The 23,472-nt window shown below is 46.8% G+C and overlaps 2 protein-coding genes across 3 annotated transcripts in view; one reads left to right on the forward strand and one right to left on the reverse strand.

Annotated features, from left to right (window-relative positions):
* Positions 1-100: 100 nt before the first annotated feature.
* Positions 101-6,126, reverse strand: LOC120820376 (leucine-rich repeat-containing protein 27). Of its 2 annotated transcripts, none has more exons than XM_040178057.2 (11): positions 5,728-6,126; positions 5,279-5,620; positions 5,009-5,139; positions 4,769-4,827; positions 3,959-4,111; positions 2,969-3,152; positions 2,430-2,570; positions 1,764-1,863; positions 1,146-1,219; positions 455-575; positions 101-351 (listed from the first exon to the last, which is right to left on the reverse strand). In XM_040178057.2, exons 2-11 carry the CDS (start codon positions 5,585-5,587, stop codon positions 226-228), a joined length of 1,398 nt encoding a protein of 465 aa, XP_040033991.2. In that variant the 5' UTR covers positions 5,588-5,620; positions 5,728-6,126; the 3' UTR covers positions 101-225. The 2 variants fall into 2 exon arrangements, with proteins under 2 accessions (XP_040033991.2, XP_077960031.1); XM_078103905.1 differs by having other exon boundaries at positions 2,969-3,155; positions 5,728-6,079.
* A 3,935-nt stretch (positions 6,127-10,061) lies between these two features.
* Positions 10,062-23,472, forward strand: part of stk32c (serine/threonine kinase 32C) — a 53,184-nt gene continuing 39,773 nt past the window's right edge. The window contains exons 1-2 of the mRNA XM_040178645.2: positions 10,062-10,628; positions 23,194-23,249. Coding sequence (XP_040034579.1) covers positions 10,547-10,628; positions 23,194-23,249 — 138 coding nt within the window. The 5' untranslated portion in view covers positions 10,062-10,546. The remainder of the gene's footprint in view (positions 10,629-23,193; positions 23,250-23,472) is intronic.

Genomic DNA, 23,472 nt, shown 5'->3' on the forward strand with positions numbered 1-23,472 from the left:
TACGTATTTGAGGTAGATAATTATGAGCTCATACAAATGGTAAACGTGACCACGTTGTACAATAGAAAGGGTGTTTTTGCATTACATTTCATAACACGCGTGCAGTAAAAGCTTTTGCTCTTTATTTTTCTATGATATGAGCATTACAATGATCCTTGATGAAGTTCTTAGTCTTGACATCAAACATTGAGCATTAATCCAATACCTCAAAACTCAAACAGAACACTACAATCCCTGATACTCGTCAATGAAACTAGGCCACGTGTCTCCATTGAAGATGGCGAAACACTTTCCAAGATCACCCCCCTGATTCCTCTTCCTCTCCAAGAGCCGAGCCTGCAGCTTCCTCATCTGTCATTTGAAGCGGGGGAGGAAAACACAAAACAAACTGAGATCAATAACCTATCAGTTCAACATAGATGAGTCGAGTGAATAAAGAAGCGATGGGTCTGACTTCCTCAAAGTCTCCCTCTGCTGCTGCCATCTGGTCTGCGGTGGTGCCCGTGGGATTCCTGCGTCTCTCCTGCATCTTTTCTACGCTGGCGCCGATCCGTCCCTCCAGCTCGCGGGGTGATCTGGAAGGAACCAGGTCATAAGGTCAAAATCTCACATCAAAATAGGGAATATTTAATGTCGCTGGTGGTGTCATAGCCTTTAGGTCTGGTAGCTGAATAAAAATGCAGGCCTCTGAGGTGACTGTTTTCCTCCAGTTCATGATTAATCCCATCAATGCAACAGGGTGGTCAAAGGCGTACGATATAATCTCGTTTGTCGTTTTTTGGGGGCATAATGTTGTTGAAGGAGAACAAAAGAAACTGCTGATGTTTCATGGTGTGTATAGTTTCTCTCTGTCCACCAGGTGTCTCTAGCTTTCCACCTTCATCTGCAAAGCTCACTATGGGGGCCAATTCTGAATGCCATGTGGTGGATTCCTCATGGCCCGTTGTCCTGGTAGACCCATGGCTCAGGATGCTGCGTATCGCTTCTCTACAAACCAAATTTCTCAATGATAAAATAGGCTCAGTAGTCTGACGTGGGTAGAAAACATTGTGCCGTATCAATTTCCAGTTTTAAACACAACCCAACCCAAGTTCAGGTCTGTGTGTGCCACTTCTGTGTAGTGTCCCGTGTCTCATGCCATTTACCTGGTCTCTTCACTCTGTGGGGTGGACACGGCGGACGCCTGAACCGTACCAGGTTTTGAATCTGTTTCTGCTACCTGTAACGGAGGGAGAGGCGTTGTTTATCCCCATGTTCTTTGTTCTACAGAGCAGCTGTAGGTGCAGAACAGTCTTGTTGTGTCAAACTTCCCAAAATGTGTTTGGTTTCCATGCTACATGCTACATTCTATCCGGCGAATATTCACACCGTCCTAGCTCGTCGCTGTTTGAATTTCACACTATACTTCCAGCCCGAACGTGACAGTCAAATTACTTGAAACCATCCATCTGCATCGTCCGCACGTCATGTCAGCTTTGACAGCTCTGTGCTGCGGCTGCTGCCCCGAGAGCACCGATGTGGCGTTCTCCGTCACAAACACAGCCGTCTGTTTGCTGCGTCAGACGGCACCACCCTCAGGGATCACTGACACCGACTACGCCAGCGCTGCTACCTGAAAAGCTCATTTACCAGCATCTAAGGGTCATTTTCTATGATCATCGTTACAGTGGTCGGCTCGGTGTGACGGACAGGGTGCTCCACTGTCCCCTTGTGGCAAGAAAAGGTAGTACGTGGAAATGTAGGCGTTAAGCTCTATTAAATACCTCTCGCTTTCTGCGTTCTGCATGTTTCTTCTGCTGGAGACTTTTCTTCTCCTGGTTGATCTTTGCCTGGTGACGCCACTTCCGAATAGCTTCTTGGCTCCTACAGGGAAAGCCGGATTAACAATGCAGTGTAATAGAACCATGCAGAGGAAAATTGTTCCTAGTATTTCCAAATGGTTGATTATTGATTATTCTTTCTTGCCATTGTGACCATAGGGTGGTTCTCCAAAGACAAGGAAGCTTCCTTGGTGGGACACATAGTTCCAAATCCTACAGAGGTCAGGCCAGGCACCTTCCTTATTCTACGTTCTTTTTCAAACTACTAAAAAATAAAACTCATCACAACCGTATCGCTCTTTCCAATGTTCCTACAATCCCCAACTCATTTTTTAGGGGAAAACAGACATTTTTAGAAGAGTTGAAAATATGCTGTTTCCTCCCAGCAGGTGTGATCCCATGAGGAAAGTTCCTTCTCTGACTAAGAAAACACCTTTAGTCCGGATTCCCTACTGGACAAAGTGCTGATCTTCGTTTTTTACCAGGCCTGAATATTGTTTGCAGTTCATTAAATGCAATTAAATGGTCAAAATGTGTTGCTGTGGGACAAGAGTGAGGGAATGTTTCATCACATTGAACTCAGGATTCTTAAAATAGAACTCAGCTTACTTTCTCCTCTGCTCGAGAATTGCCTGCTTCTCCGCCATCTCCTTCAATGCAGCCTGTCTCCTTTCCTCTGGCCTCCCCCAATGCAGAGTGCCGCTCAGGGGGAGGTGGGGAACCCCGCCGGTCCTGGTATGTGCCTTTTTTCTGATGGATAAATTGAACCAAAAATGCTTTCCTTTTATTACGCTTCTGTGCTCCAAGGCCCCAGCGGAGACGGCCGGGGAGATTATTTGATGAGTCTGCCCTCTCTGCAGGGAATGGCATTAAAAAGTGTTTTGCTCTCCTTTTTTTTCAGAGCAGCTCCAAACCTCATCGAAAAAGTTCATTTACTGAAAACAAACAAATCCATCTCCTCTGTCCTGCTATCAGATGGAAGACTAACACTCTCAATTTTCGTTCTGCAGTGTATCTGTACTGATGAAACACAAATTATGGCCTCCAGATATCCGCTGCCTGGAAAGACTGTAAACGACAAGTGGTTGCTTCAGCACAGAATTGCTTTTTTTACACTTCTGTTTTTATATGAAATAAAAAAACTTTACTTTTTGATGGCGGGAAGAGGACGTGACTTCCGGTCTCCATCTGCTGAAACCGGCTCGGCCTTCTCCAGCAGGATCATCTGTTGTCTGAGTTCCCTGAACCTCCGCAGCTCGTCCTCGTCCTCCTGCTCGTCCACGCTGGACCCCATCAGATCTGACAGCTGGAGCTTCTCCACCAAGGGCAGCTCTGCTGATGCAAACAACAATGTCTGACGCTCGTGCAGCCAACGCTGGCCGCCATCGGTGCTGGCAGAGCTGGTAGTGGGCAAGAATTACACACAGATACGTCTACAGACACACTACCAGTCAAGGTTTTGTACACACTTTCTCATTGAATGAGAAAATGTGTCAAACACGTTTGACTGCTACGGTAGATATGCCAGCATTTCACCAATGAGTCAGCAGGTGAAATATTCCATTCTTGCTGCAGAGCGCAAAATGCAGAAAGATAGTTTTTTACAGAATTTTAAAAATAAGAGGCTGAAAGTAACTTTTACGGTTGGGATAGTTGGAGTTATCGCAGCTGCATAATTGTTTTTTATTAAAAGCTAAACTTATACTCTTAACGCGGATTGGCCCGTGGCCCCCCCCCCCGTCTTCACTCATAACCTCGTAGGCAGAGACACAGATGCTTTCGATTGAGCGGTCTGGCTCCGCACGTAGCGAAGCCGCAGCAGAGATCACCTCCAGGCAGCGCCCGCTGGCTGAGAGCTCCGGTTTCGAGCCCACAGGTCATCGATCATTTTCATCCGGCTAAGAATATTACAAGAGCATGAGGGTGGGGGGTGGGGGGGGGAATAAAAACAACTAAAAGAGTCAGCAGAGGGTTACGCGCCGTCTCCAAGGTAACAGAAGCCACGCCAGTGAAGTGGTACCAGGGCAAGTGGCTATTTTGGTGGCCGGCCGCTCTGTCTTTGATGAAATAAGAGCAGATGGCTGGAATGCTTCCACCTTGCTGCTGCGCTGTTGAAAGTTAAGGTGCCTTTGAGTCACCTGGGGGGCTCTTCCTGCCGCTGACTGGCCGCATGGCCATGGCGCTCCTCAGGTGCTGGAGGATACTCCGTAGCCCCTCGTTCACTATGTGTTGGGGAGGGAAACAGATGGGGCATTTCCTCAGGTTCAGGCCCTTGAGGGTGATCACATTTCCTGGGAAGGAAAAGTAATTATGCATTAGATTGGTGATTAAAGGTTACACCTTTAGCATTTAGTTGACACTCTTATCCAGATTCATTTGTGGGAATTGGTTGTGGAATCTGTACATTCTTGGATTGCCAGGTTTAAAGTAACTACAAAGACCGTTTTGGGTTGATTTGGCGCTGGGGTTTCCGAGCACCAGATTGTTTTGAAAAAAACATCAGATTTTACTGCAGCACGGTCAGAATATATATGGACTAGGCTGCAGGAACTGAAGGAGCTTTTGATGGACCTTCATGATTTCATCTGATTCACTCAAAATCCAACCAGGTGGCACCGTCAAAAAAAGCATCAAGAGTGAAACACAAAGAGAAAGTGGATCTTCTAGCTGATGGTCTGGTCTGCTTGTACGTGTCATACGTAGGCATCAGTATCAAAGTAGCACCTTTTTATAACCAGTTCAAAGTTCCTAACAGTATCTTTAATGTACTTGAAAGTGGCAGTGTTTTAGCAACAGTTTTGATATCAACAGCAGAGAAGCTAAACATATAAATATATTGTTTCTATGAATAATCTGCATTGCATGTAATCCAGCTCTAAACTAGTTGCCAGCTCGGCCTATAGAAAGTGATGAAACCCAGAAAGTTCAGGTTACTGACGTCAACTCACCCAACTCTGGTGGAAGTTCAGAGATGGGGTTTCCTTCCAGAAGGAGCGTTTTCAGAGATCTAGGTGAGCGGAATTACAGATAGTTAGAGAATTGTTTAAGTCCATAGCTATACAAAATGGCCAGAGAGTATTTGATGCACTACACTGTTATACGTTTTGGCTACTGAATCTGCTACTAACAATAACTCAAATCATATCCAAGGTTCCAGAGCGTGGTATCAGTCAGCATAAGTAACCTACCTATGCGAGCCAATTTCGGCAGGGAGGGATGTAATTTGGTTATTCCTGAGGTCCAGCCAGAGAAGGTTTGGCAAGCTGATGAACATTGAATTTGGCACACTGGACAGCTGGTTCCCTTCAAGATATAAATACTGAAGATGATACAACAATCGGTTATAATCAATAGATAACACAGACAGGAAATTGTTGGCCACTGGATTCCTGCAAACCAGCGCAGCATGGCTATCTAACATCAGGCGAAACAAAAGGCACAGCGGTGTCCAAACTGACCTTTAGCCGGCTGTTTTTCAAAATGCTCTCTGCAACGTGCTTCAGCTGAGTTCTGCTCAGACACAATGTCTCTGTTGGGTAACAGTCGGGGAGCCCCCGCTGCTCAGCATCCTGTGGTCGCTCAGCATCCTGTGGTCGCTCAGCATCCTGTGGTCGCTCAGCATCCTGTGGTCGCTCAGCATCCTGTGGTCGGATGCGGGCGGTCTGTGGTTTGACAGGACTGTTCCCAAAGACAAAGCCTAGCTGCAGGTTAGGAGCCTCCTCTGGGGAGGACGCCGTAGAGGTGATGCTCGGGTGTCTAGCGTCCATTGTTCAGGTGGCTTTTTTTGGATTCTTTGCACCCTGTGTGCGTAGATGAGAACCCGTTTAAACACCACGTGGTTTTTATCCAAATAAGCGTTGTTGCCGCTGCCTCGCGTTAGCATTAGTTAGTTGAACCAGCGACTTACCTGGGATTTAAATGAGTAACTCGCAGCGGAGGGGAGCTGGTGTCTTCTTAACACGCTCCCAAAATAGTTAAATAGTGTTGGAAAATGTAACGCCGAACTAGCGACGCCGCCTGTAGAGTTTGGCGTCGTTACCATGGCAACAATGTCAACACAAACTCAAACAAACACCCCACGTGGCCTTTGGTGAAGGCGGGTGGCCGCGGCGTCGGGGGGCGGGGCCTCGTTCGTTCCTGCAAACGCTTCTCATTGTCGACTTTTAGCAAAAAAAAGTTAAACTTCTGAGGACAAAGAGCAGAGGATGCAGATGATACCCGGATCTCTTCCGCGTGACAAGGCCCCATCGAGCATGCGCACTAGTGCTTCCTCTACTCTGCCGCCCATCTCTCGGCCCTTTGCCCCGGCGCATGCGCTCTTCTGAATGAATGCGAGGTCAATACCTGGATTTGAATCATACGGTCGATATTGACACAGTAGAGAATGTGCTTCTAATATGCCAATGATGAAATTAAGATATGATAAAAAACGATCTCATAGAGTGGCCCAATTCTTTTATTTATATATAAAAATAATATATATTGTGAGGTGGGCGGCACGGTGGCGTGGTGGTTAGCATTGTTGCCTCACAGCAAGAAGGTCCTGGGTTCGATTCCGCCCAGTGGCCTTTCTGTGTGGAGTCTGCATGTTCTCCCCATGTCTGCGTGGGTTCTCCGGCTTCCTCCCACAGTCCAAAGACATGCTCCGGGGATCAGGTTAATTGGGGACTTTAAATTGCCCGTAGATGTGTGAATGTGAGTGTGAATGGTTGTATGTCTCTGTGTAGCCCTGCGATTGGCTGGCGACCAGTCTAGGATGTACCCTGTCTATCGCCCGAAGTTGGCTGGGATGGACTCCAGCCCCGCCCACAACCCTGTGTGCAGGATAAGCGGTTTGACAATGGATGGATGGATATTGTGAGGTTGTAATTGCTGGTAAAAGTGAATAATACAAAATGCATTGCCACCTTTCATTTGTTATTATTTCGAATAACATTTGAATCTAAATATCTATCTTATGTTGGGCAGTTTACCATGTATTCGTAGGCCCATGGAACGCATGATCCATGAGGAACTAAGCGCCATTGCACATCAGAGCAAGTGGAATCAGCATCAATGAAGACCAATGAAGGCTAATGTGCAATGGCCTTGAGATGGTACAAATAAAAATAATGAAAAAATAAATAAAATGCGCAGTGTTAATTGTGAAATAAATTAATGTACCTGTTTTTTTTGTCAAAACAGCTTCAATAAGAAAATAAGAAGAAATGGTTAATGAAAAAACAGGAACAAACACACCCACTTTTGTCCGTAGGGGCCACCAAAATGGAAAGGTCCTATAATGGTTTTTGGGGTAAATTGAACAGGTGAGCTATGAATTATGGGTAATTGCCTTAGACAAAGTTTGCAGAAATGCAGAGCGAAGGTGTGCGTGAAGGACTCAAGAACTATGTAGTTGGACGAAGCCCTCGCAGGCTTCGTGGGAACGCGCTTCAACGTAGATGTACGATTGGGCCATAAACTTGCTGTTGGAGGGTTTTATAACCCACTTAGACACCAAGCTAATTGGTATTGGGTGGCAGACGCACAGGCTAGAGATAAGGCTCCATCTTCTGCTTTCTTTTGTCTCCTCCTCCTCCTCCTACTCAGTTGGATGGTTTACAGGCCCAGTCCCCTCAGCAGGGGGCGCCTCCTCTGCATCCCCATCTCCACTCTCCAGTCTTCTTCCACACAGGGTTGAAATGCATAAATCCAGACAAGACTCCTTTAAACAGCAAAGGGATTTGGCTCCAATCAATCCTTACTTCACCTCTTTGACAATGAAGCAATGATAAAAATTATATTTAATCCATTTACAAACTGTGGTTATCAACGGCCTCAGTCCCTATTTATCCGCTCTTCCTCTGAAATGCTAGATTTAAGAGTTAAGACGCTGCGTCTGGTGGCTTGAGAAGAAATTTAGCTTCAAATAGTTCAAATACATTTGAACATAATGGATGCATTGAACTATGTGATAAGATCCCTCCAGAACAACACATTCTGGGATATAAAGGGCAGCCTTTTAAGGACAAATAACACTTGATAGGTGAAATACATTTTGCGATCTGTGGATATTGAGGACCAAAGCGTTTGCTTTGCTTTGTCAACGACTGAAGCCACAGGTTCTTTCCTCCATGTTGTCTTTGGTTACCAAATGTTGGGTTGTTAAATGCTGCAGTAACATGAGTGATAAGAGTGATAATAGAAAGTGAGGAAGTCTTGTTGGTGTCTTGTTCTTCTCTCTAAAATATTTCTGATGTTGTCATTGGGGACAAGAGTCTTTGAGGTGATTCAGGTCAAAGCCAAGGTCACAAGGTCAATAATATGACGGAACAGATCTTAATAAGGTCAGAAGGGTCCAGCTCGCTCCCACAGCGAGAACATGAATGTTGTCTTTCTTCCTCCCATTTTTCCCTGCTGCACAATAAGTACGGTGAACATTGGGAAACGGACCGAGGGTCATCGGGTCCAAAGGGTGGTAAGAAAAGCCTTTTTCCATCTAGAGAGAGCTGGTTTCTTTCTCTTTTTTTCTCAACGCACACTGACAAAATGCACTGTGAAGAAGCAGGAACACAATAAGAGGTGCCTGACCAAGCCTCGCAATCACTCGCGGAGCCTTTCCGCGCCTCGAGCAGGCCGTGATTGCTCCACAGTGTAAACCGGAAAATTGTGTACTTTTTACTGTGAGTGCATTTAATTGGAGCATAATGTTTCCTCAAAACATGACAACTTGAACTTTGTCTTCTTTTGTCTTATTACTGGCATTCTAACCAATATGCTAGCGCGGGTATTGGAACGCTCACTAAATCTTATGTGTTGGTCTTTAAATTGTTTTTTTCCACCTGAATGACAGGTTTTCCCCCACCTGAAGACGCTAGGGTTTGACGTTGTGTCGTGCTTTAGCATTGCTGAAGTGACGGCAGCAGAAAAAGAGAAGATGGACGCGTTGCTTTTGAGTTGACCACAAACGCTCCTATTTCGCTCTATTGCCGGCATTGTCTCCCTTCCTTCATGATTCTATCTTCCTCCCATTGGGAGTCACGTCCTACTTTTCTAAAAAGGAGCATGTAAGGTAGAAGCACTCCTAGGATACTTCAGGGACGTTGGCCAGAGGTCGTTCTGTAGCCACTCAGGTCTTTGCCCGTTATTGATGTTTTCTGACTTCCAAAGTACAAATGGGCCTGCATATTGTGCTATGTGGAGCAATCTTCTTTGTTAAGTTTAGAATGGTTTGATGTTGTGTAATACACAATCAGTCGGTGCAATGTCAATTTTTATTTGTGATAAGTAAGATTATGTTAAAAATGAATTAAGCTAAGCATTTAATAATACACGTGGCATGCATCTTTTTATTTATTTTGATGAGTGTTCAAAACCTCCACAGCAGATATCTCATATATATTTTAAAGGTAGATTGGTCTTTTGAAATGTCATAAATATAGTTTACACAATATAAATTATTTTTTTCTAGCGCTTGTTCTTACTTTCATCATCGCCCATTTAATATATTGTTGTTTAATATATTGTAATATGCATTTTCACTAGTTGTTTTGACCAGACTCACTGACTTCATGAGCCCTTGAGCACAACTCTAACAACTTGGGATGAACTGAACAAATAAACCTGCTGTGCATATCGAAGCCCACGTGTTAAAATCCTATTATCCCCTCAGTGCTCCGGAGCCACCCGTCCATCTCCTAATGAGATTGTGGAATATTTTCCACCGAGGTTCATTCTGGCTTGAGGAAAGCACCAGTTGTCTGCTGGTAACGAGCGATGGAAGCCCCCCCCCCCCAACAGTGTGTTCTGATCCATCCCGGCTTCACCTACAGAGGCCGGTCCCCGTGCGTTGATATGCATGACAGTCTGTGATACGGGGGGCTACGTCGACTACAGTCACTGGCCAGCAACAGTCACACTACTCTCAAGTTGTGTCAAGTTGGACGGAACAATAGTGGCTACCGTCCTAACCGTCACAATAAAAGTCCCGTGGGTTATTTTGAGAAAGGAAATAAAAAAATCAGATAACATTTCAGGGGAGGAATTCTGCAAGGTATGTATCTTATATTTTCTGATCCACCGAAGACTTTTACTTACAGACTCTATATGCCAGAGCCCACTGAGGAAAACTGGACTTCACACGTATTGTTGGTAAATACAATCACTCCATTACGTGGGACGAACTGTTACACACCATACGATTCATTTACCAGTTAAATTGGTCCAAAACAAGCACATTGCACCGATGCCTCAACGTCTGACACATGCTTTTATTCTCCAGACAACCTGCTCGACTTCCGGCGTGTTCTTGGCTAACCGCGGCTAGCTTGACGCCTCGCTCACTCCCGACCCGACGGAACGGAGGCACTCGGTTCGGCTGACGGGCAGCGGAAGAGAACCGAACACCGGCAGCACCGAGTGGCAACAACAGCCTCCAGCCGTGACGAACCGGCCCGTGTCTCTTTGGAGATATTCTCCGGGGCGTCGGTACTTGCTGCCACACTTGCACTCGCCCGGTTCAGCGAGCCGTTATTAAGTGGCGGCGTCCACGTTTGCGGCAGAATAGATATCCGAAAACGTGCATAAAAACGACATAACGGACAGGGGGCTTGGGATTTTTTTTTGGGGGGGGGGCTTTGAGGAGGTGGGGGTGAAATGTACGGTTAGCACTGCTGTCCTGCGGGGAGGGCGTCCGACACAGAGCTGCAGTTTCTCCTCAAGAGGCGAGGAATGCGAGCTGAGCATCGATGTTTCACTGGGGCAAGTGGAAGAAGAGGATGGGAGCCAATAGTTCTTCAAAGAGGCCAGTTTACGACGAAAAGGAAGATGGTAAGTGGACGGAACCCCTTTAAAACGCACACACACAGCGCTGCATGAAGTGAGAGTTCATCGCTGTTTCTTCCCTCCGGTCTTTAAAGTTGCCGCTGGCGCGTGAAACGTTGCCGAGTTGTCAAAGTTTCTACTGCGAACGTGAACGTCGACAGAAGCAGACTGTTGCCTTTGTTTCCCCCCCCCCCCCACACCCGAAACGTCACGTTACGAGGGACCGCGCGGCGCCGAGATTTAAAACAAGCGGCTGCTTTTTGCGTGCGTGACAAGGAAACGCGTCCGTCACCGAGTCCCGACTCGGCCCGTCGCCGGACCGCGACACGTCGCCTCGCGGCGTCAATGTCCATCACGCACAGTCACGTCCGTTGACGCGCACACAAAGTGTCCCACCTCGAATTAGCTCACGCGCGGATAAAATAGAGGAAAAAACAAGATTAAAAAGAAAGGAAGAAGGTCCGTCACAGCGCGGCGGGGAAACGCGTTAACGCGCGCGCTGTCAAACGGGGACTATTTGAAGACGGATGAGTTAATCGCGTAATTAAGACGCGTTCAGTGTCACGCATTGAAGCGATGCGAATTCACGACGTCTCGTCGGTTTATGGGTTGTACGCGTACGTGTGCGCACACTAAATCTCTATGATGAAAACCCAAATCCATGTGTCGCCGTAGCGCTGTCATCGATGCGCTGGCCAAGTTACAGTCAGACTTGAGTTAAAAACAATATATGTAGGTCATTTCTCCGCAGGGTGTCGTCATATGGCCTCCATCTCTCTGTGAGTGTGTGTATGTGTGTTTAGTACACACTTTAACATAGAAGGATAACCCAATTAAGGTTGTATCTTTTAGTCGATGGCCTTTAAGAAGAGTCCAATTCCCACGACTCTCGCAGTGAGTGGCTGGTTGAATAGAATAGGAGTGGCCCTCCAGCCTTGAGGTTCGTGGCCCTGATTAAAGCCCCACGTCAATTCAGCTTCCGTTGCCATAGCTGCTCCGTGTGATCATCGCCGGGGGGGTCGAACCTCCTCCGGGGGCCGAGATGGTGCGCTTCTCCGCTTTGCTTTTTCGTGGAGGGAGAGGAAGAGGCTCGATACGCCTCCTGTAATACACAGACAGGAGTCGGGTTTCCGTACCGCTGCTATCATCCAATTATGTATGACCTGCAAGAAAAAGAAAAACCTAATTACATCTGCCCCGCTTCAATTTCAATTACCATCCGCTGCGTCAAGAGAAGCCGTGCGGTTGATTCAGCCACGCGGCCGTCATGCTGCAAACATGCAAAGCTGTCCATGGCGTGTTCCCACGGTGGTTGTGTCCTCCACGAGGTTGACCTCTTCGGAGAGGTGACACGCAGTGAAGAGCGGGGCGTGGAGGGGACGCGTTGGTCATCACGAAAGCCGCCGCCTCAGCGTTTTGAGGCAGCCGCCGTGTCTACAAAACGCCTCAGGCTGGCCCAGCGGGTCTCTCGGAAACCGAATATCTGCGGGCTTCTTGGAAAGCCAGCGCGTGGCCCACATTAGACGGTAATATTAGAGCAGCGCTTGGCCCGAAGTGGCCGAAAACATAATCAAGCGGTCAGGTTTGATGTGCGAGCGTGGCTTCCATAAGGGCTTTTTTGGCAGATAGTTTGATTAGCAAGAGACGGCTGTGGAATTGATTGAGGTGCACATCCTGCTAGGTTCTGCTTCGGACCCCCCCCCCCTCCTGAGAACTCTTTGACAACAGCATGCATGCCGGTCTGGTCTGGTACACACTTCAGCCTTTCTGTTATCATTTAAGAGAAGTGTCTTATTTTTTTCTTCCAGTGTTGGCTGCGCAATCACTGAACAAAGCTTGTGTCATTTTTGAACTTGGCACTAGCAGAGACTTAACAAAGTCACCGTGAAACAAAACCCCAATAAAGCCGTAGCATGCAGTTTACTTTGAAATGCATGAGATATATTAATATATAATATATTGAATTATTCCTCTTTAAAATTAAGCAATGCATCCTCGATAGTTATTTTTAAACACAAATAAATACGTAAAACTAAATATTCTACATTTCTAGCTCGTTCAATTTGTGGGATTTCTTTTGCAAATTTGAAGAAAAAAAAAAAGTATCACGTGAAGTTTCTCTTGTTTTTTTTTCTTGTAACTCCTCATATGACCCCTCAGCTGTGTCCTGAGTCCCCTACAGGAAGGAGACCATTGTTGGTCCTTCGTGAACGATGACCAATATTGAGCAGCTGCGTGTCCTGCAGCTGACTGCGTCACGTAAGATCAGCCAATAAAGCTAAACATCTAGCTAACTCGCCAACATGCTAACTAGCGACAGCGGATCGGGAAGCCGTGGCCCTTTTTGTCAATTAATTAATGTGTTTACTTGAAAAAACTATACCGGGATACCGCCAGAATCTCTCTAAATACCGTGATATTGACTGTTGGCCGTATCCCACAGCCCTACAATCAGTTGAGGGAAACCAGTAAATAAATCATTCATTCACCGTGGCCCTGTAGTCGAGTTATACCTCTCAAAACTTAGAGACTCGTTCTGAGCTGAATGACCGCTGAGCTTAACTATTAACCGGCCTCTGCACAAAGGAGCAGTCTCGCCCCCTCAAGTCCACGGCCGAACTTGGAACGGCGCCGGCTCGTCCCGCTCTCAAAGGCGTCCCTTGTTGTGAACAGCGTTCAGTGGAGAGAGAGAGAGAGAGAGAGAGAGAGTGCAGGGTCGACAGATTCCTGCTTTAATGGAGCACGAGAACAGATTCTTGGTGTACTTGTTACTTTTGCTCCAAAGGACTCACAAAGTGTGTGGGCAATTGTGCTCGTGGAAGATGCTGTTAATTGTCCTGTCTTTTATTTATCCTCCTTCTAAGCTAAAGGCAAATTTCCACTTCTGAGGACGATAAACTTCTATGCTTTCTCTCTGAGTGTGTGAGTGTGTGAGTGTGTGAGTGTGTGAGTGTGAGTGTGTGTGTGTGTGTGTGTGTGCGCGTCTGCCTGAATGTCTGAGTGTGAGCCCGACTGCTCTTCCCGTCAAGGATAAGTGTACGAGGCAATGAAAGCAGATTTTGTTGAGGATGACAGAGAGCGGATTGCTCGCGCTGAATACTGAGGCACTCTCTGCACTCCACGGCTGCCTGCGGCTCCTGGCCGCTCGCCACGGCGGAGGGCCGCCGTAATGGGGCCGGGCGGGGGCGCGCAATAGGTGGGGAACAATGCGTCAGCCTGATGGCAGAGTGCGCCCACAGGTCAGATAGTTGAGTGTGTTCTATTGTATGGTCGACGTGATCTAAGTAAACTCATCATCTCAAAATGAAGTGTCTTTTGCGTGTAGACATGATCACAAATGTATTTATCACATACAACTAGACAAGTTTAGATTTATAGATGGGTAGAAAGGTTAAGCATTTTTGAGTCGTTTATTCGTCACGTCAACTTAGAAGATGGGAGCAGTTCATGTGTTATAGAGTGATTCTCCTCCTTCTCCATAGAAAATAACACATTTGGTCCACATTTATTTGGACCCTACATCACATTTAAACTTGATGGTCCTCAACGACTTTGTGTTGCCTCCGTATCACAGCAAACATCTCGAAACAGTGAAATTACAATTATGTGTCGTTGTTATACAGGTCAATGTCGCCTGGAGGGAAGCCGTCGATCGTATCGTGCCGGCTGCTTTTCACGTTAGTCGAACAAAATTCCTTTTCTCCCCCGAAGGCCGCGCACAACATCCTGCGGCGCTCCGTAAGCTCGTTGGCTTCAGGTGACGACAGTTGTAGCGGCTCGAGTGCCAGAGCGCCTTCGAAGAGATGAGCTCGGCTTGATGCCGAAGTGACAATAGAAGGTCGCACCTGTTGTTCAGCTGTGTGTGTGTGTGTGTGTGTGTGTCTGTGTGCAGCGGGTAATGGAATCAGTACAAGGGGGATGCAACTGAAGTAGTCTTAATTGGGTACAGCAGTGTCTGCTGATTGTTTTGTCTGCTGAGTTTGTGCGTTCCCAACTTTGGGAGCGGCGAGGTTTTACTGTCATTCTGCTGGTCTTTGCTGTGGGAAATTAGACAGTGGGATTAATAAGGACAGCGGCTAATAAAGCAACCGCATGTGGTACCCGCAGTGCCGCCTCGCAGCCGTACTTAGGCTCCTTCAATATTTGGCTCTCGGGTCATACAGGTCTTTTATGGAGAAACACACAGCTGCTTATTGTCCCCGTTCAGTTAATTCCCAGTGCTTTGATTACTGAACAAGATTCATGACGGAAGGAAGAGAAGCAACTCGTCTGCTGCGCCAGTTCCAGTGGAGGAAGATTGTGATTGAAACTAACGGCACGGCGCATCTGCTCAGGCAACGTCGTAGCAATTGAAGCCGATGAAGAAGAATTGTGAATATAAGTTAGTTGACTCACCGATGTAAAACTATCCTTTGATCTCTATGTGGTGTGTGTGTGTGTGTGTGTGTGTGTGTGTGTGTGTCTCTGACTGTTTGTATGGAGGCCTCCGCCTTGTATACAGAAACGAACCCTGGAGTTGTTGCATTACCCAGATGTTATGTTCTATGGAAACCAATTGAAGCGTTCTTCAGATCATCTCAGCATCCCTGCCTGGTTTCTGGGTCCAGATTGTTACATTTCTAACAAACTATAAGCCAAAAATTGTCCAACTAGTTGACCGTGCGACCTAACTCTAGAAGGTTGTGATTTCGAAGATTTGGATTCCAATTTTCTTTCTTATGACTGCAATTAACAGCAAGGCAGGAGACTTATCATTATACAAATTACCATTTAAAAAGTCATTTTAATTGGATCAAAATCAGTGTAATCTATCAAAATTTCAATTGTTTGTATTGGTATCAATATTTAGTCCTGTTGAATAGTACAAAGTTCTTTAGACCTCCAAGTGTTTATACAATACACCCTTAGTTTTTTCTTATCAGGTGTGTGTGAATGTTTTTTAGGCGGCGGGAGAGACCGACTATTGAGCAAAACAAAACGCAGCGGAATGTGCTGGCCAGCGTTCGCTAACGTCCCCTGTGCCTTGTTAGGTACCAAGTTCTGATTGAACGATCACTGTTTTGTAGGTATTTAGCCAACAATCAACGTCATTGATTACTTAACTCATAGAAGTAAATTGGTATTCTGATAATTGAAGTTTCTTACCTTAGAGAGAAAGTCAACAGTTTAATCTAGTACCGTAACATCTTAAACGTTTTCCTTTATGATATGAAGAAGTTCAAAAATGTCAAACCGCCAATGTCCTTTTTCTGCATTTTACAATTTTTACTTCTGTCCGTCGTGAGATTTCATTTCTCCGGGAGGCTGTTCGTAACCGCCAAGATGAGGTCATTGGAAAGGGGCAGTGCTCCTCGCTGCTGAAAGACAGGACTTTTCCTGCTGTCAGATTACGAAAATGGGTTCGTCACACTCTCATTGTGATCACATGCCCACAAGAAATCAAAGCGTAAAAACCTTTAAACCTTGTTCAAATGCAGTTGGTCAGTAATCTGTTAAATCCCCTCCCTCCGACACTATTTGGATTCATTAGTAATAATCTTCACTTTCCTCCAGCTGCACAAAGCAAATCCTCCTCCGTCATGCACAAGTGCTTTTGTTAAAAAAAAACCAACCTGTTAAATGTGCTTGTGGCTTAATCCCTCTCCCTAATTGAAGGAACCGATTATTGTCACTCGTGTGAATATTAAAATCTGCGATTACTGCGGACTGCCGGCAGAAACCAGGTCACTGAGCGACGTGCACGAACGCGCTCGTCCGCCTGGCCGTCCTCAGAGGCCTCGACATTGAATGGCCGCGAGACTCTGTTAAATGTGACAGAGGCTCCTCCTCTCCAGCTGCCCGCCACGCCGCCGGGGGAGTGAGTGAGTGTGTGTGTTTGTGTGTGTGTGTGTGTGTGTTTGCAAACAAACAACCGATGAGAAACAGTTGCTCCTGCTACTTCCAGGTGTCAAAAGAGACAGCTGACTTTAACAAAAAGTACTAAATAGAAAAGAGGTGTTGCGCATCAAAAAAAAGGGGGCGGTTTGAAGCGCGGCCTGAGGCGTCATGTGACTGGTGAACTCGATATACTGCTCCGAGGCAATGTCCTAAACACCTGTCCCGTGTCCCGGAGCACGGCCCTGAATACATGCATACAAGGTATGTTTGCATTTTAAACACCTGAGTGAAAGGGACCTTAAATCCGGTAGCCACCTTGATTGATGTGTTTGTGTAAGAACAGCTGGAGTGAAGATGCATTATGTAGCCTGCGCTGATCTTTTCACCCTTGAGAGGCTGTAAAGCAAAGAGCGCAAACCCTCAACACCTGCACAGTATAGAGTATTTACTGTTTGGCCTTCCTTTCTCCAAAAGGCTCTATGTGACTGCCCCCCCCCCTCCCAGCAGGCTCCAAATAGCTCCCTAATGGTCCAAAGGTGGTTCTGGCATTTTAACCTCTTTAGCTGGGGTCTATTTCCGCCCCGGGATGTGTCACAGCCCAGTGGTTTAGTGAAACCAGGTCCCACTGCGGATGCATTAAATGGTTAAATTGGTTAGCATGTTTGGTTTAACCTCGGATGTGATCAAAAGCCATCGGTGCCGACCCAGCACGTTACGGGCCCTGCGTTTTTCATTAATGAGCCAAAGCACGACGAACACACTGATGGTTGCTGGTTGTGAATCCCAGTGAATTAATTGGGCCAACGCAGGAGCTGAGGGTTGATGTGGCATCTCTGCAACGTAACACAGATGGAGAGACACGCACACAAAGGGACACATTGCTATGGTTACATCAGAAGTTTTCACACGGTCCAGATGATGATGCTGCTGCTTTGTGGCAGTGCTGTGCATGCGAGAGTCCCCCCGTTCTGCACCGCAGAATTCTCCTCTGAAGTGCTCTCTTTCATGCTCCCTCTTCGTCTTGACAGCCTTTAGATGTGCGATGTAGCTGTAGCCTCCAGTAGTGGCTCCTCTGTGCGTCGAGGTCCATTTCCACGTCTCCCCTCTCGTTCCCGGAGACACGGCTCTCCGCTTGTGAAGATTTTTCGCGCGACGCCTGTGCAGCTTTTTCTTGCCTCATTCAAACTTTAGTACCGCGGGACGCTTTGCACATACTGTCCACAGCGGTTAGGACTGGTTTTGCAATATATTGGAGCTGGGTTACCACTGTGTGTGTATTTTGTGTTAAATCATAGTATAAATGCATAGTGGGTACATGTGTTGGTGGGTCCATCCAATGCTACTCGTCCATCACATAGACGCGGTTGAAGTCGGAATGTTTTAGATTTTATTCCTGGTTTATTCAGCGACACCCACGGTTTTACACTGGAGACGACGCTGGCGTACGATCCCACAATGCAATAAGCGCCGGCCGACAGGCTGTCAAACTCCAACAACACTCCAACAAAAAGGGAGATTTCATTTCCATATATATTGACATGGCTGGCACTGGTGACCATAGTTACCTGTCTCAAAAGCTTTCAGGAAATGATGGGAAGATACACACCACTGTTTATTTCCACAAAAGGGTATTTCATATGTAGAAGATAGTGGCCGATTCTGGACGCAGCAAAGTAGACGGTGGCAGAAAGAACAAGGTTTTGGAACCGTAGACCATGCAAACATGTTGAATAAGAAACCGTTTGATGCGTCTCCTTTGAAGGGACACGGCCTGAAGGTGAGTGACGGGTACGTCCGCTCAGGGAGGTAATTGTCTGACAATGGAACGTCCAATAAAACTCCAGTGGTGGATGCGTGCATCCCGGATGCCTTCCTCCTGATCGGTCTTCTAGTCCCAGTGGCTAAATTTCATTTTAACTCGGGGAGTAACCTTAGCAACAGAGTACGGCGTATAAATCGCTGACCCCACTGGCTGTGTTTCAGTGGACCCTCATCACATGAGGCACACAGACGCAGCCAGCGGAGAGGAAAAACAAAAACAAAAGACGTCCCGGATCGTGACTTAATGGATGCTTTAATTTCACAGTGGTGCAACTCATTTGTGTCATCATAAAAGCAGATTAAGATAAACAACATAAAAACACTCATTAATCCTCAAGCAAGGGGACTGTGGCAGTGCCACTACAGGACCAGTTACAGGAAGAGTTGCACAGGCACGTCCCTCCACCGCAACCGCATCTCCCCATCCTATCCAATTATCAGTTGAAATCAACACGTCTGTGGAAAGCGCTGCACTGTGGACCAATGAAACCGTCATTCACGTTTTCTCCATATATGAGATTTGGGCCTCCTAGAGCCTAGAAAGGCTTTCAATCTGCCACGAGCCCCCCGTTTTTTTAGTTACCATCCAAGAAACGAGCGGCCTTCGCTGTGCTGACTAAAAGAACATGCGAGTGCCCCCCGACCCCCCGACCCCCTGCCCCTCCAATCGTGTGCCGAAAGTCCCATCAGTAACCATCAAAGTAAATCAGTAAAGGTCAAGATGAAGATGGCCCATAACGACAGCGTCAGTCTCACAGACAGCCCGAGACATGAAGATGGCCGGCAGCAAAGTGCCTTGTGTTCACAGCGGGCCGATTGGAAGGTCTTCGATCGGATGCTCGGTGTTCCAGCAGCAATCAAACATTCAGTAATCCTGTGGGGAAAAAACGGTGTGTTTTTTCTCTGAGCAGCTGTTGCTGTGATCCGCGTGGTGTCACACGCACTCTGGGCTCCAATCGCTCCGTGTAGAACGGCCGAGGGCGTCTCCTTCGTCCCGGGTTACGTGCGGCGTATTTGCGCTACACGGAGGCAGACGGGCCGGCGGATTGGACTGGAAGCAGAGGAGTATTCTCCAAAGACGGAGCAGGAAGGGATCGATGCTGGGATCGATTACCGGCTATGATGGGCAGATATAGTAGAGTTTTTTTATTATTTTTTTAATTTTTGGGCACGTCAATGAATTCATGCAGTCTCATGTAAAATCACAATTCCAGGATTAAAAACATCTGCGGCCTCGATTAATGTCCGCTCCTCCTCTCCTCACACAGTCCCATGAGAATACTTCTTAGGATTCATAATTAAGGCCCAAATATTACTATAGAAACTTTCCGCCACACTCAAGATCCCTGTTTGTTTTCATCCATTTATTGGCATTATCCTGTGTGTGTGTGTGTGTGTCAACATGTCCTGGCTCCGTGTGTGGCCCCGGTGGTTAATTGCAGTCTCTTTGTTACTATTAATGACTTTCTTGTTACGCCGGGCTCTCTTTTCATCTTTGAAGGATTGATCGCATACGTGTCTGTGGACCGTGAGCTGAACATTTGTTTAGTCTCCCTTTCTAAAAAGCCATTGTGTCGAGGAGAATTGCTTTGAAGGGCCGTGTCTCCAGAGCCCTTTGCTATTCAGTATTTCCCAGGGTATAATTAGCAGGGTTAATGATCTCGATGCATAATGCATTCCTAGTGGTCTTGAAGGTGTCCTCCGCCTCTGTTCTTTCATCTTCCACATTATAAATAATTGTGTTGTTGTTGCCTTATTCCAGTTCTTATATTGTGTCCATGTACTCGGTAATGTTATATTTTGTTATGTTTTACCGCTTTACTACATAATATACAATATTAAATATATGATCATTACTTTTCATGCTGTTCACCACAACTTTACCTCCTAACTTGCTCTTTATAGTTTCTGTTGTTGTTGTACTATTGCCCTTGTAGGTATTCATCTTATCTTGACTTGACTTGTCCTGACTCGTCATATCATATCTTAGCTCTTCTTATCTTTGCCATCGCAATAGAATTATTAGGCTGTGTAAAGTACCGCCCGATATACCGCTACCGGGGACACAGGTCGTCGCTGTAATAAAAGTGGTGCTGATACAAGGAGCCATTTTATCAACGTTTCTGTCCTACATTCATTTCAATAATGAACAGTAATAGTTCATTGTAAGTTTATCCTGCTCCTGCACAGCACTGTGCCTCTGAGCGGTCTCTCAGGCTCTTGGTGCACTATGCAGACACTGAAATATTGACATAATGCAGTGTGTGTATGAATATCTCGTGAGGGGCCATAACCTCCTTTTTGATTATTTTTTTTACCTCCACCATCAAGAAGATACTCTCGCTACTTTTCCATAGCAATAGTGGCCGATGCACATGTGTAGTATTTGGAGATTTCGTGCTCGCCAAACGTGAGGATTTTGCAGAAAGGAAGTTTGTATAGATATTTGACCCTGGTGACAATAACATAATAAGCTGTAGGCTTGTTAAGACGTCTCTTAGTAAAGTGACATTGTAGTGGGGGCCCGAATGTGCCTTTCTATGAGAGGTTCTAAGTGCATGAACGCACCCACTCTCAGACCCCCACTCAGACTCACGCTTTCAATGCCCCCCCTCCTCTGAGAGCCCGTCCCCCCCAGCCGGGGCCCCCAGTGGCGCCCGCTCAGCGTCTCCTCCTGGTGTGTCAGCAGCTCCCAGCCCCCGTGGAGGTAAAGATGTCTTTCTCCCACGGTCGCCACGGCAGATCTCCTTCCCCTCACACTCAGCGCTGCTCTCTTGTGAAGGGTTTGGCTGTTGTCTTTTTGGGCGGCATCCACCGCAGCCCGAGAGCTGCCGATGAAGCCAACACACCGAGTACAGCACGGACCGCCATCCCGTCCCACCACGCACTTGCTGGTTGAAACGGCGTAGATCGCATCGGCAGTGTTTATTGAGCATTTGATAACAAAACGCTTGTTGACGGCAGAAGACATGCTGTGAAATGTTGGCGAGCGGTGAAACACGGGGGACGTGTTTGATAGAGCACGCGAGTACCGACAGAAAAACAAACATTACCTTCAACGGGGGGCTGTTTGTGCTGCTCTCTAACCCGCGGCGTGATTTGAGTCGATGGAAAACAGACCCGATGCGGCGTTTAAGAGGAAACACTGCGTCTGCTCTGGAGAGCCGCTCATGTCACCGTGCAAAATAAAGGGGGGGGATTGTTGATGACTCATACTTACTTCAAAACGGTGATATTGAGGACAATCGATGTCTGCAAAAGATAAACGCGTTGAGTTGGTTAATGGTGCTCTCTGTCGAGTAGGAATCATGTTCCAGAGTCTGTTGACTTTTAGAGCACACGGCTGCGAGTCAAATCCCCTCTGTTGTGTTTCACACACAGAATTGGTTAAATTAAAAATGTAATTGACACCACAGTGTTGATTTTTTTTATTTTTTATGACAGATCTAGCGTTTCTCCTCCGATTCGCAGGAGCTGCCGATGATATTGGTTGTGTCCACAGGCTGATTGATCTTGAGGGATTTTGATAGATCAGATCCTGTCAACCCTGGATCAGATCCGGGGCATCAGCAGCGGAGTTGCCAGATCTTGTTACAGCTGACTTTGTTCAAACACGCTGCCGGTCCGTCCGCCTCTTCTCGCAAACAACAAGCCCGCACAATTGTTTTTCCATCACTCGTCGTGGAATCCGTGTTCACAGGCGCGGCGTCTCCGTGCGTCGGCCGGAGCCGTGCCATGCAAGAGGATTAGCCATGTACACGAGACTGAGCGGGGAAAATCTCTGCTGGATTAGCTTCAGACACAAACCTCACTAACTATGCCTACCTTGTTTCTTTTTGTCTCTTCAAAAATACTGCGGGGAGGGGATGGGGAAGTAACCGCCTCCCTGGGCCCGGGGGTGCGTACAGGTTAGCCGGCAGTGGGTCTGCCTGCAGGAGCCCAGCGTGCGGCGTCGCCACTCATGATCGCTCCTTGTCTGCGCGGACAGGGGGCCGAGCGCATCGGGATGCGAGCTTCACCAGCTGAATGGCTTTTAAAGAGGAGCTGCGTGAGCTAGCAAGGGGCACGCTGTGCCAACATCTGCCTGTGGCACACGCACACAGAGCAGAGGCGAGTCTCAATCAGTAACGCAGGGAACCAGGGGGAGGTCGGTCGGTGGCAGCTCATCAGCCCACGATTGTACGTGCAGCACATAGTAACATGGTGACTCATTTCTCTGGCTGAAATCGGTACCAATGCAAAAAAAAAACGAAAGCTTTTATTAGAAAACACCCATCAACCGCTGCAACTTTAATCATAACGTAAGCAATTGCATGTGTCTGAACAAGCTGTAGCAAGTGAAAGCTTAAGTTCCCCAACTGTCGCCACTGGCGTCACTCAGCTACGTCACTGTAGCTTTTTACTCTTTGCCTTGTCAGAATCATTCACTTAATTCCCTATAAACTACACACTCAATAGCACACAGTGAGTTAAGATTGACTAAAGACTCAATCTTAGTTATCTCTCCTCAAAAACGGACACATTATTTATATATATAGTGTTCCGCCTGGTTCTGGCTTATTGTGTGTGTGTGTGTGTGTGTACATATGAAATCTTGTATTTTCCGTATTAAAACTGCCTAAAATGTAGCGCGCTCCTTCTAATCCTAATATACTCCATGCGTTGATTTAACGGTGTAGCGTTCTAAGGATGGCTCTGCCACTTGGTTGACCACCTTTGGTCCAGACTAAAATACATATTTTTGGGCAGACTGTCTCTGTCCAGTCTAATCCAAATCCAATACGTAGCATAACAGCTAGCATCACATGCTAATACGTAACGATCGCACTGCACGCCTGAGTCCACACTGACGGATTCCCCTCTCTCCTCACAGTGACCTTCGACCACTTCCAGATATTACGGGCCATCGGGAAAGGAAGCTTTGGAAAGGTAATGTAACCTCTTATTTTCACTGCGTAGATGTGTGTGTGCGTGTGTGTGTGTGTGTGTGTGCGCGCCTTCAGTCACCCTGCAGTCATTAGCTCCGGTGAAGATTCAGCGAAGGCCGGGATGGAGTGGGAGACATTACACTTTAGCTCTCTCAACATTACGGCGCTTAAAAGATAAATAATCTTCCTCTTTAATAACAGTTATAAACGTGGAAACGTGGCAA

Source organism: Gasterosteus aculeatus, chromosome 6 (genome assembly GCF_964276395.1).
Source record: "Gasterosteus aculeatus chromosome 6, fGasAcu3.hap1.1, whole genome shotgun sequence".
Classification (NCBI taxonomy): domain Eukaryota; kingdom Metazoa; phylum Chordata; class Actinopteri; order Perciformes; family Gasterosteidae; genus Gasterosteus; species Gasterosteus aculeatus.